Source organism: Dromiciops gliroides, chromosome 1 (genome assembly GCF_019393635.1).
Source record: "Dromiciops gliroides isolate mDroGli1 chromosome 1, mDroGli1.pri, whole genome shotgun sequence".
Taxonomy (NCBI): Eukaryota; Metazoa; Chordata; class Mammalia; order Microbiotheria; family Microbiotheriidae; genus Dromiciops; species Dromiciops gliroides.
Window position 1 is genome coordinate 597,783,377 of NC_057861.1, and position 12,415 is coordinate 597,795,791.

Genomic DNA, 12,415 nt, shown 5'->3' on the forward strand with positions numbered 1-12,415 from the left:
CTGCAGCTCTGACAGCCATTGGTGGAGAATTCTCTAATGTATTTGGTCTGTTTGTCATCCCAGGACCTGTATGAGAAGTGTGAAAAGCTGAGGCCCACTCTGTTCCGGCTTGCCAGTGATACTGTGGATGATGATGAGGCCCTAGGTAACAGGTGCTAGGGGCATGAGGCAAACATAGGCCCTGGTCCTATAACATAAGAGATAGTGGTGACTGGGGTTTGGGTACCTGGCTTGAATTGCCCAAAGATTGATTTTTTTTTTTTAGTGAGGCAATTGGGGTTAAGTGACTTGCCCAGGGTCACACAGCTACTAAGTGTTAAGTGTCTGAGGCCGGATTTGAACTCAGGTACTCCTGCCTCCAGGGCCGGTGCTTTATCCACTGCGCCATCTAGCTGCCCCGATTGATTTTTTCTTAAGTGATGAAACTTTAAGGTACATTTTAGTGGAGGTTAGCACATGGTCTGAAAATTATAGGAAGAGAGGTAGAAAAAGCTAGAAATTGGAGAGGGGAACAGAAGACCTGAAGAAAGACTGAAGGAACCAGTTAGGCAAAGATTGGCAAGGAATAATTGATTCTAGTTTATTGGGAAAAACCTCTTTTTACTGTTTTTGAATGAAGCTGTGGCTCCGAGGTTGGCATTCAAGCTCTGCAGGGAGCCTGGTGAGGAGGAAAGTATCTGTTTTACACGAGATGTGTTCAGCTCTCCATGACATGTGGTGCTGGTCTCTCCCTGCCAATATTTCTAGCTTGTTTTCTGTGCCTTCTGCAAGCTGCTTGGCCTGACATCCTGGCTGACTTGGATCAGCTATCAACCAAAAGGCAGACACTTATTGGGAAGGTCCTCTTGGTCATTTCTCTAGTCTGAGCCACAAGTTCTTTTGAGAGGTTAGAGTCAGGGAATGGATGTATACCCATGAGGCAAATTTTAGAAGGTTAGTGTTGACTGGCTCATGCTTTTTGGGGGAGGCTAAAAGGTCTGTGTCTCAATGGTGAGAATAACTGTAAGAGTAGGTACGGTTCTGCACATTTGTCCTGTGGCAGGAGGGCTCATCGATTCAGCTGGGATCCTATGAGCCTATTGGAGCCAAGCGAAGGGGAAAAGTCCTACCCTTCTGATTGAGGGAGAGAGTGCAAGGGCAGGTAGTTAGGTTCTGTCGGGCAGAGGTTTCAGTGGTCAGTGGACCTGGTATGAGGACTACTAGCTAAAGTAAGCCTAGGATTGGAGACTACGGCTTGACTAGGCCAAGTGACTTGTTTTTCCTTTTGTTTTTGCAGCAGAGATTCTCCAGGCCAATGACATGCTCACTCAGGGTGTTCTCCTATATAAGCAGGTGGTGGAGAGTCAGGTCAGTGCTGGGAACATGCCCAGAATAGTCACCAGCAGCACCCAGGGAGAGCTGCCTGCCTCCCAAGGTAACTAGAGAGCAACACACCTCTCATATTCTGTGTGCTTTCCACTTTGGGGGATTTCCTTAATTACTTGTTTAAGAAAAACAACTCATGGGTCATCAAGAATTGGGTGCTATGTTCTCTTGGAAGTCTGAGGCAGCATTTCTAACTTTGGCCTAGAAGGTGTCCCCTCTCTGCCACTTATACCCCTCAGACTTTCGTGTGAACTGGAGACAGAAGTCCTAGTCTGTCCTAGTCTGCTGACTTCCTTCTGTGAGAATGCAATTTTTCTTGGGGCTAATTACTGGGTGTTTGGTGAGTGGGAAGATAGAACACTCTGATATATGGTGAGGGACTACAGCTCTTGGGTTACTCTCCATGTGACATTTGACCTGTTAGTGCTAAGATCTGTCACCTCCCCCCCAAAACAACAACAACAACAAACAAACAAAACCAAAACACAAAAACCCCAATAACAATAACAACAACAAAACCATACAAACCTCCTTCCACCCTAGGCTAAAATAAGATAGAGGTGGTGATGGAAGGACAGTCTCAGGCAGCTAGGTTCTTTCCAGGGACCCCATGGATTGAGGGAGAAAACTGATATCCCTTATGAGGGGATGTCCAGATTTGGCTGTGTTTGGATGATGGTCCTCTACTCTCAGAAGATAACTATGTCTTTCTCTAGCCTTGCAGGATAAGGAAGGCAGCATCAAAAGCTACTCCCTGATTGACTTTTCTGAACTGGATTGTGAATCTGGTGACTCTTCCCAGCAGCATGAGCCCACATCATCTTGTCTTCTAGAGAAGGAGCTGGCTATTTTAGGTGAGTGCCCTAAGGAAGCCTACATGACTTAAGGAGTCTTGTATGGGTTACCCTTTGGGAAAGAGTATTGGGGCAGCTAGGTGTCGCAGTGGATAAAGCATAGGCCCTGGATTCAGGAGGACCTGAGTTCAAATCTGGCCTCAGACACTTGATACTTACTAGCTGTGTGACCCTGGGCAAGTCACTTAACCCTCATTGCCCTGCAAAAACAAAACAAACAAACAAAAAGAAAGTATTCATGCTTCTGGTAGAGACATGAGGGTGTGGGCCTTTACTTGGAATTTAGAAATCAGCCATTTGAAAGAACTATACTTTGCCATTTGAAGAAGGGGAGGGAGGGCAAAAATATTGGATACCTGACCACTCTCAGGGATGGTGAGGATAAGAGTGTTCTCTGACTTGGTAACTGCTTTGTGTCATGCTCTGCTTGTTATCTGCAGGTCTCAGTGATGGCCCAATCACACACAAGACATACTCAGACTTTGATGCTCTTCAGGTGAGGATGCCTGTCCCAGGGCCATGAAGGAAAGATGGTTGTCTTAAAACTCACCTTCATGGGCAGCTAGGTGGCGCAGTGGATAGAGCACCGGCCCTGGAGTCAGGAATACCTGAGTTTAAATCCGGCCTCAGACACTTAACACTTACTAGCTGTGTGACCCTGGGCAAGTCACTTAACAACAATTGCCTCACTAAAAAACCCAAAAACCCCAAAAACCAAAAAAACTCACCTTCATGGGAGTAGTATCTCTAGTCGTAGAGCAATGTGACATGGAAATAACCTGACAATTTTAGTTAGAGCCCTAAAATCTTTTCAGACTATGTTGCTCAGCTAAAATTCTGGGGGATTGGTCCCATAAAATAGCTCTTGTTCCTGCCTTTCTCTTTCTCTGGTTTATACCTCTAATACTTACTATACCCCACCATTCCTGTCTGCTTTTGAAGCAATGATCAGGAGGCATGGACCCCATTTACTGATGACTAATGTGTCTTGTGAGTGAGTGAGAGAGAGAGAGAGAGAGAGAGAGAGAGAAACAGAGGGTGTGGATGTGGGGGTGGGTGGGTATGTGTGAGTGTTTCCCCAGGGGGCAGATTTAGTGAGCTCAGAGCTGCAGTCCTTTGGCTGAGATAAGAGAGCATCTGCCTGTTGACTGTTTGGCTGAGTGGGACTAATGGCCAGTGTCTCCTAACACAGGCCTCCCTCTTTGTTCTTTGGCATGCATATTTCTGGCCTTGGTTTTGGGAAAATGCTTGTTTTCTTACTCCAAGTGGTTCTGGTCTCACAGGTTGCCACAGAGAATGGTTGCCAGGAGGAGGGGAACTTCTCCAGCATATTGGCCAAGAAACCCTCACCTAGCAGGGCTGACCAGACAAATAGTTCCCAAGGAAGCTCTCAGGAGAAGAAATTGTTGTCTGGCTTGTCTACTCCCCAGACTCCTCTAATCCCTGACTTATCAAGCACGTTGTAAGTACACCAGGGAATGGATGGTAATGAAATCTTAGAATAGAGAGAGTCTGTACTTGTTTTCTTGTAGTCCATTCTAGTGGTTGCATGCACTGCAGGGGCGGGGGGAACTAAACAAACCCAGAGAACAGGCCTCCAAGAGCAAAATATACCCCCTCATTATAGAAAAATCTTTACATTGATAATTTATCCTGAGTATGTTGCCTCTTCCCTCATCCCACCTATGCTGCCTTGATACTATTGCCCTCCAGTCTCTGCCTCTTACCCCTAAGTCACCTGCAAAAATGTGTTTTTTTAGCCTTTCTGGGACCTACTGAGAGAAAGCAGGGTCAAACTTCAGATTGTGTGAGAAAGAGGAGGAAAGATGGTTTTCACTGGCTAAGTCCTAGAGCTGTCTTCTTGGGTGTTTTCTCATGCTTTTTTCTACTTCCAAATGTGTTAATTTCTATATTTCAAAGCAAGGAGTCAAAAACCATTAGAACTTTTTGTAATTCAGTAAAGTGATGAATACAAATTCATGGAGTAAGGCTGATGAGCTCAACTGAAATGAAATTTAATGAGAATAAAGTAAAGTTCTTCACTCAGGTTAAAATCAATTGCAGAAAAATGTTGAGGTGCTTTAGTTCACTGCCAAGTTCATTATGAGTCAACAGTTTAACACAGCTGGCAAAAAAGTTCATTTCATCTTAAAATACACTAATTGAACTCTATTGAGTTGGTAAGGCAGCCAGAATGGTGAAGAGACTCAAAATCATGACACAAGAGAAATGATTGAAAGAACTGACCTGAACAAGAGAATTAGGAAGGGGAAGGAATGTGAAATATTTGAACGACTGCCTTTTGAAAAAGAGGATTAGGATAACTGGTACAAGTTACAATAAGGTAGATTTTTGTTTCATATCTTTCAAATCAATTTTTATTGACATCTTTTATCTTTACATTGCCTATATTTTCCCCTGTATCCCTTTCCTCTCTCTTTTACCTCTCCCAGAGAGCCATCCTTTTTAGCAAAGAATTGTTTTTTTAAAAGAAAGAAACAGAAGAAAAAGAAAAAGTGAAACTGATCAACCCATTGAAAAAAATCTTGAGATTACATGTAATGGTCTACCCCTGTGGGCCTTGACCTCCATAAAAGGAGCAAATTGAGGTGTCTTCTCATTGATCTCTTCTTTGGGTCTAGTTTGCAGTATCATTTTGACTATTTTGTGGTTATTCTTTCCATTTCCATTTTTGTAGTCATAGTATATATTGTTTTCTTGGCCTTGCTTACTTTGATTCCTTCCTCCCCTGGTCTGCCCCCCCCCCCCATTTATTTATTTATGTGTTTATTTTTATTATGGCAGTTATGAACACCAACTAAAATAAAGTAGAACCAAGTAGAATAGAAAAAGAGGGTAGTACGTGAAACTGTCAATCTTATTGTGTAAAGCATGCTTTTAAGTGTATAATAATAATAATTAATAATAATAACTGACATTTATATGGCACTTACTATGTGTCAGGCACTGTAATTGCTAAGCACTTCACAAATATTATCTCATTTGATCCTCACAACAACCTTGGGAGGTAGGTACTATTATTATCCCTATTTTATAGATGAAGAAACTGAGGCAAATGGTGTTGAAGTGACTTGCCCAGGGTCACACAGCTAGGAGGTGTTTGAGGCTAGATTTAAACTCAGGAAGATGTCTTCTTGACTCCTGGCCTGGCACTCTATCCACTGTGTTACCTAGCTGCCTTCTATTAAATTATATGTTAAGTAAATTTACCGCTTAATTTTCAAAGCTCTCTTGCTTATCTGTGATTTCTTCTGTTCTCTTCTGAGCATAAAAAGACCCTTTTTCTGTTTGAGGTGGGTAATCCTATTGTTAGCACCCCCATTAAAAAAACAACAACAAACTTTGCATCAGTTCATGTTGAATCTTTGATTTTCTATTCATTGTGCTTATGATTTCTTAGACAATAGTATTTTAGTATATTCATGTATCATAATTTGTCTAGTTCCCCAGCTGATGGATATCTACTTTTCTTCTAGTTCTCATTAGATCGTAAGCTCCTGGAGAGATTTTTCCTCTTTTTGTATCACTAGAGCTTAGCCAGTGGGCTGGCCCATACTAGGCATTTAGTAAGTGTTTATTGGTTGATTCTTTGCTACTGCCGAAAGTGCAGCTAAATTATTTGGGTGTATATGGGGCCCTTTTTTGGTCAGTGACTTACTTGGAGTATATGCCTAGCAGCAGAGTCTGCGGCATCAAGTTTATGGACACAGTAATTTATTTGTATCGTTCCAAATTACTTTCCAGAATGTTTGTACAAATTGACAGTTCCACCACCACAGTAGATGAGTGTGCCTTTTTCTCCAGTACCTTTCCAGCATGAACTATTTCTGGCTTTTGTTGCTGCCAATTTTTTCTGGGTGTGCGGTACAACCTCAGAGTTGTTTTGATTTGCATTTTTTTCTATAAGTAATTTGGACCATTACTTTACATAGTAAAGAACTTTTACACAAATAACAGTAGTCCAAAAATATAACGGATTGTCTTATGAGATAAAGTAACCTAATCTATGGATACAAGTTGACTACCTTCTTGTGAAATCCAGTGATGTTTTCATATACTTTTAATACTTTCTCGTACTTTTGGTACTTTCTCTAGTATTTAACATGTAGCAACTCCCAACTTGACATTGCCTTCTCTTGTTTATATGACTTTGCCCATATAAGTATCCAACACTAATGGGAATAGTCAACAGAAGCTAGCATTCACTCTCAGTTCTATGATTCTTTCTATTGGTTGTAGTGAATCTTACGAAATTTATACCTATTCTTTACTGACACACATCTGTAGTGTCTGTTAAAGCATTAAAAAGGCTTTTTAGGGGTCAATTAATAAATATCCAGCCCAACTCTCTCCTATGCTGCAGTCCTGTAACAAGTCCCTCTTGGATATTTCCAACTGGATGTGTCCCATAGGCATCTGAAACTTAACGTCAAAACCAGAATTTATTCCCTTTTGAACCTGGATGACTAGGAGGATGCCTCCTTGAAGGAGGTAGCAACCTGAGCTCCTTGTTCTCCTTTCCTCCACAGTTCTATCAGTTGGGAAGGCATATGTTTGTAGCACCACATCTCTTGCATATGTCTCTTTTTGAACACTCATTCAGACACCCTTCTTTTTTTTTTTTTTTTTTTGCAGGGCAATGAGGGTTGTGACTTGCCCAGGGTCACACAGCTAGTGTCAAGTGTCTGACTCTGGATTTGAACTCAGGTCCTTCTGAATCCAGGCCTGTGCTTTATCCACTGTGCCACCTAGCTACCCCCAGACACCCTTCTAAACTAGGCCCTCTTCACTTCTTCCTTGAACTATTCAAAAGTCTTCTCGGTCTTCCTGTTGAAAATCTCTCCTTTCTCCAGTCTATCCTTCATAGAGCCACCAACATGATTTTCCTCAAGTATAGGTCTGACCATATCACTGCTTCCCAATATTATCCAGCATTTAAGTTCTTTGTGGCCTGCTTCTTTCCTCCTTTTCCATTATTTTTTTGTTTTGTTTTGTTTTGTTTTAGTGAGGCAATTGGGGTTAAGTGACTTGCCCAGGGTCACACAGCTAGTAAGTGTGTGTTAAGTGTCTGAGGCCGGATTTGAACTCAGGTACTCCTGACTCCAGGACCGGTGCTCTATCCACTGTGCCACCTAGCCGCCCCCTTTTCCATTATTTTTACATGTTATTCTCTTCCACTTACTCTACAGTCAGTCATACTAACATGTTTTCTTTTCTTCACACACTATATTCTGTCTTCCATACACATTTTTCTTTCTTCCTTTATTTTTTTTTGTTTTTGAGAGGCAATGGGGGCTAAGTGACTTGCCCAGGGTCACACAGCTAGTATGTGTTAAGTGTCTGAGGCCGGCTTTGAACTCAGGTCTTCCTGACTCCAGGGCCGGTGCTCTATCCACTGTGCCACCTAGCTGCTTCTGTCCACACTTTTCTACTGACTGGAATGCTCTCCTTCCTCACCAGTCAGTGTCTCCTCTTAGAACCCCTGGATACTTTCAGAATTAAGCTGAAGAGCCTTTTTCTACATGAAGCTTTCCTCATTTCTGCTAGCTATTAATGCCCTCGCTCCCCAAACTAACTTCTATGCATTTGTATATATTCATGTATGTACACATTGCCTCCCCTATTAGAATGTAAGGACCTTGGGGATAGGGACTGTTTCATTTTTGTGCTTGTTTTATCTTCCTGCACTTACCACAGTGCCTGGTGCATGTTGTTCAGATGTTTCAGTCATGTCCAGCTCTTTGTGACCCCATTTGGGGTTTTCTTGGCAAACATACTGAAGCAATTTGCCATTTCCTTTTCTCACTGGGAGATAGTAGGTGCTTAATAAATCCTTGTTGATTGATAATATCGATAATGTAATGATTGGAATGACGCCACCTACTGGAGACTTGCTGTGGGAAAGCTCCACCATGAGGAAAATGCCTCAGAGGCATTGTGGCTTTTCCTTGGTGTCAGGAAATGATGTTTGCTCATGGGTGCTGTCTATCAAGGCTACCAGCCAATCAACTTGAGGAGCCTCCTATGGTCTGGGAGGAGACAGGAAGGAGGAAAGGGAGCCTGTGCAGAGAGCGCTGGGGCTTTTTGGCTTCCTGACTTGATGGTGGTGGTGGCAGAGGACTTCACAGGAAATTTGAGGAAAGATAGGAATGCCAGGCTGTTAGAATTCTGTTCTCAATCTTTTTCTTTCTATTTTCCAATAAACCCTTAAAAACCTAAACTCGTTTTATCAGTGATTTTTAGTCAGTTTCCCCCAAAACTGGGGGAACAGATTAGAATCCACATTTAGAATCTTAAATTACACAATAACTTACATTTTTAAAGCACTTCAAGGTATGTAAAGCACTTTAAATGGCTTAATCTTCGCAATTTAGTAAAACTTGGGAACACATACTTGGCCGGCTCTTTTCTATTGGCTTCCCTGTTTCTCAGCTCCCTCGGGAACATCTGAGAGTATGAAAATAGATGTGTGTGTGTGTGTGTGTGTGTCTGTCTGTCTTTCTCTCTCTCTCTCTCTTTAGAGAGAAGAGAACCTTTTTTTTTTTCCTTATCTTTTCTTTTAAAATTATTTTCTTCCAGGAATTTCCTTCATCAGAAAACACTCCCCAAAGACTCACCAGTGGGTACCAGTTCCTTCCCAGAACAGTCTTGGGAGATAAGACCTGGAGATATCCCTTCCCCATCAACACCCCTGAATAAATCTCTAGCTCAAATTTTTGTTCCACTAGAATCAATTAAGCCCAGTAAGTACAGTCTATTTTCTTACCAATCTTGTAAATAGACAATGAGACAGCTTAGTTTTAATTAAGAATATAGACCAAAAAATGTTGAGGCAGGGGGTGGAGGAGAAAGGAAATAACTGTAGAGTCAGTAGCTCAATTAATTGGGTGCCTACTATGTGCTAAGCCTGTGCTAGGTAATATGAGAAAGTTCAAAGAAATAAGACAGTGTTGCCTAGAGCAGTTGGGAAGATTTCATGAAGGAAGCAGGGGTTGAGCAGTACCATGAAGAATGATAAAACTTCCAATCGGTTGAGGGGAGGAAGAAAGAAATTTCCAAACAGGAATACAACATAAGTAAAAGGCAGAGGCAGGAATGAGCATGGACAAGGAGTGGGTTATAAAGAGATTGATATAAGAGTTCATGGAAAGGATTAATGAATTTGAATCAAGATGCAGTGGAGAGCCAATCAAATTCCTAAATACAGCCATAACATATAATAACAGTATATTTTAGGGAGAATAGTTTGGTAGCAGTATTTAGAATGGATCAGAAAAGGGGAACACTAGAGATAAGAAGATTGGTTAGAAGACTTTTGCAATAGTCCAATAATAAGTTGATAGCAGTAGGAGTAGATGGGAGGGGAAGTATTTTAGAGGTAGAATTTATAGGATTTGTTGACAGCTTGTATTATACAGAGGAAAGGAAAAAGAGTAAAAAGTGACTACAAACTTTATAGCATGGTGGGGTGGGGTTAGGCAAGTTGGAAAGGAAATCTAGTTTGGAGGGGAAGAAAAGGTTAGTTTTGGACACCATGAGGTGCCAGTAGGACATCTTATTTGGAGATATTCCATAGGCTTTTGCAGATGCATAATTAGAGCACTAGTGAGGTGCTATGGCTATAAATATATACTTGAAAATCATATTTGAAAGTCATTCATATACTAACTGAAGCCATGAGAGTAGATGAGACCTAAGATTAAATATAATGTCTCATTAGTTCTCACAGCCTAGGAGGGGAAATGACACAAACATAGACCTACTTCCCCATCTTTAACCTTTTCCCTTCTAAGATTAAGTGCCTACAGGGAAAGAGTTAATTTTTCTTATTCTATAAAGTGGACAGTATAGGAAGTTTGCGGTTGTTTAGTCATTTTTCAGTCATATCTGATTCTCTGTGACCCCTTTTGGGGTTTGGGGAATGGAGATGGAAATGATGGAGACATAGAACCCTTTAACCTTCAGTATAGGAAGCAGTTCCTTAGTCTAGAATCTCTTACAATGAATTAATCACTTTATTAATTCCCTTTGAGTATTAAGGTATTAGAGGAATTTAGAGTTGTTAATCTTCCTAATTGGGTCCCTCTCCACCAGGTGACCTGCCTCCCATCACCGTGTATGATCGAAATGGTTTCAAAGTCTTGCTCCATTTTTCCCAGGCTGGGGCCCCAGGTTTCCCAGAGGTACAGGTATTGTTGCTGTCCATGCTGAGCACAGCGCCACAACCTGTCTGGGACATTGTGTTTCAGGTGGCTGTGCCAAAGGTGAGTAGTTAGTAGAAACTTTTTTCCTGGAGGGGTACTTCAACACCTGAATCCTTTTTTCTGAACCAGTAACAGTCTGGGCTTTAGCTAGAAAGAAATCTGTTTGGAACTAGAGGCCCAATGAAAAGACTGTATGAAAAAACAAGTATGTTTCTCTGAGGGCTGCTTCTCAAAAGGGTTATAACTCATATTGTCAGTTACTTGAGCTCTTTAGTTAAAAAAAATTTTTTTAGGGGGGCAGCTAGGTGGCACAGTGGATAAAGCACTGGCCCTGGACTCAGGACGACCTGAGTTCAAATCTGGCCTCAGACACTTGACACTTACTAGCTGTGTGACCCTGGGCAAGTCACTTAACCCTCGTTGCCCTGTTTCCCCCCCCCCAAATTTTTTTGAAATATATTTGTATTGTTATTTAGATTTTTTCATCAACTACATTTACTACTGTATCTCTTCCCAAATGCCTTCCAGAGAGCCATCCTTTGGGACAAAGTATAAAAAAGACAAAGTATTAAAAAGTTCAGCAAAACTAACCAATATAATAAATCTGATTTCATTTACCTACTTATAAAGCTCTATCTTAGCAAAGAATTGAAAGGAGGTATCTTATCTCTTTTTGGGATCAAGCTTGTTCATTATTATTTTGTAGCATTTACCTTTTTTTTTTTTTTTAAAGTGAGGCAGTTGGGGTTAAGTGACTTGCCTAAGGTCACATAGCTAGTAAGTGTTAAGTGTCTGAGACCGGATTTGAATTCAGGACCTCTTGACTCCGGGGCCAGTGCTCTATCCACTGCACCACCTAGCCGCCCCCTTAGCATTTACTTTTGATTGGTAATAATCTAGTTTCAGAAAATGAAATTGATTTAGCTGTAAAGGAACTCCCAAAGGTTGGATTTTAGTCCAGATGAATATACAAATTGTATCAAAATTTTTAAATAACAATATCTGTACTTCATAAATTACTCTAAAAATTTAAAGCACTATATCAAAGCCCATATATGAGACAAATATAGCCCCAATACTTACACTGGGGAATGAGAAAACAAAGAGAGAAATACAGACTAACTTCACAGTGAATATAGTTTCAGCAATTTAAAATAAAATCCTGGCAAAAAGATTACAGCAATTTATCCAAAAAATCACTCACCATTATCTAATTGGACTTAATGTAGGAACATTAGGATGATTCAACAGTAGGGAGACAAAAATCACATTTTAAAAAATCCAAAATGTGATTTATCAATACATGCAGAAAAAGCCTTTGACAAAATACAACATTCAAGTATGAGAGAATCCTATGAAGTATAGGTATTTTGTTATTGTTTAGTCATTTTTCAGTCATGTCTGACTCTCCATGACCCTTTTTGGGGTTTTCTTGGCAAAGATACTAGAGTGGTTTGCCATTTCCTTTCTCCTGTACATTTTACAGATGAGAAAACTAAGGCAAATAGGGTTAAGTGACTTGTTGGAGGCTGGATTTGAACTCAGGAAGAGGAGCCTTCCTCACTCCAGACCCCGTATTCTAGTTGCTAAACCAACTAGTTGCCCCCAAAATATAGGTGGTATAGTGGGATCTTTTATAAAAAATGTTATTAAAAACATATTTAGGGGGCAGCTAGGTGGCGTGGTAGATAAAGCACCAGCTCTGAATTCAGGAGGATCTGAGTTCAAATCCGGCCTCAGACATTTGACACTTACTAGCTGTGTGATCCTGGGCAAGTCACTTAAGCCTCATTGTTCCGCCAAAAAAAACCCTCAAAAAACAAAAAACAAAACCCTCAAAAACAACAACAGCAACAACAACAAAAACATATCTATATGAACATGCAGCTTTCTAAAACCAAAAACTAATATTATATGTAATGGGGAAACCCTGGAAGCTTTTCCCAACAGTACAGGAATAAAGCAAAGATG

At 41.0% G+C, this 12,415-nt stretch overlaps 1 protein-coding gene across 1 annotated transcript in view; it reads left to right on the forward strand.

Moving 5' to 3' along the window:
• GGA2 (golgi associated, gamma adaptin ear containing, ARF binding protein 2) overlaps positions 1-12,415 on the forward strand; it is a 44,201-nt gene that overhangs the window by 27,691 nt on the left and 4,095 nt on the right. The window contains 7 exon segments of the mRNA XM_043999288.1: positions 64-145; positions 1,277-1,414; positions 2,082-2,219; positions 2,660-2,715; positions 3,503-3,681; positions 8,820-8,983; positions 10,335-10,504. Of these exon segments, the coding sequence (XP_043855223.1) occupies positions 64-145; positions 1,277-1,414; positions 2,082-2,219; positions 2,660-2,715; positions 3,503-3,681; positions 8,820-8,983; positions 10,335-10,504 (927 nt within the window).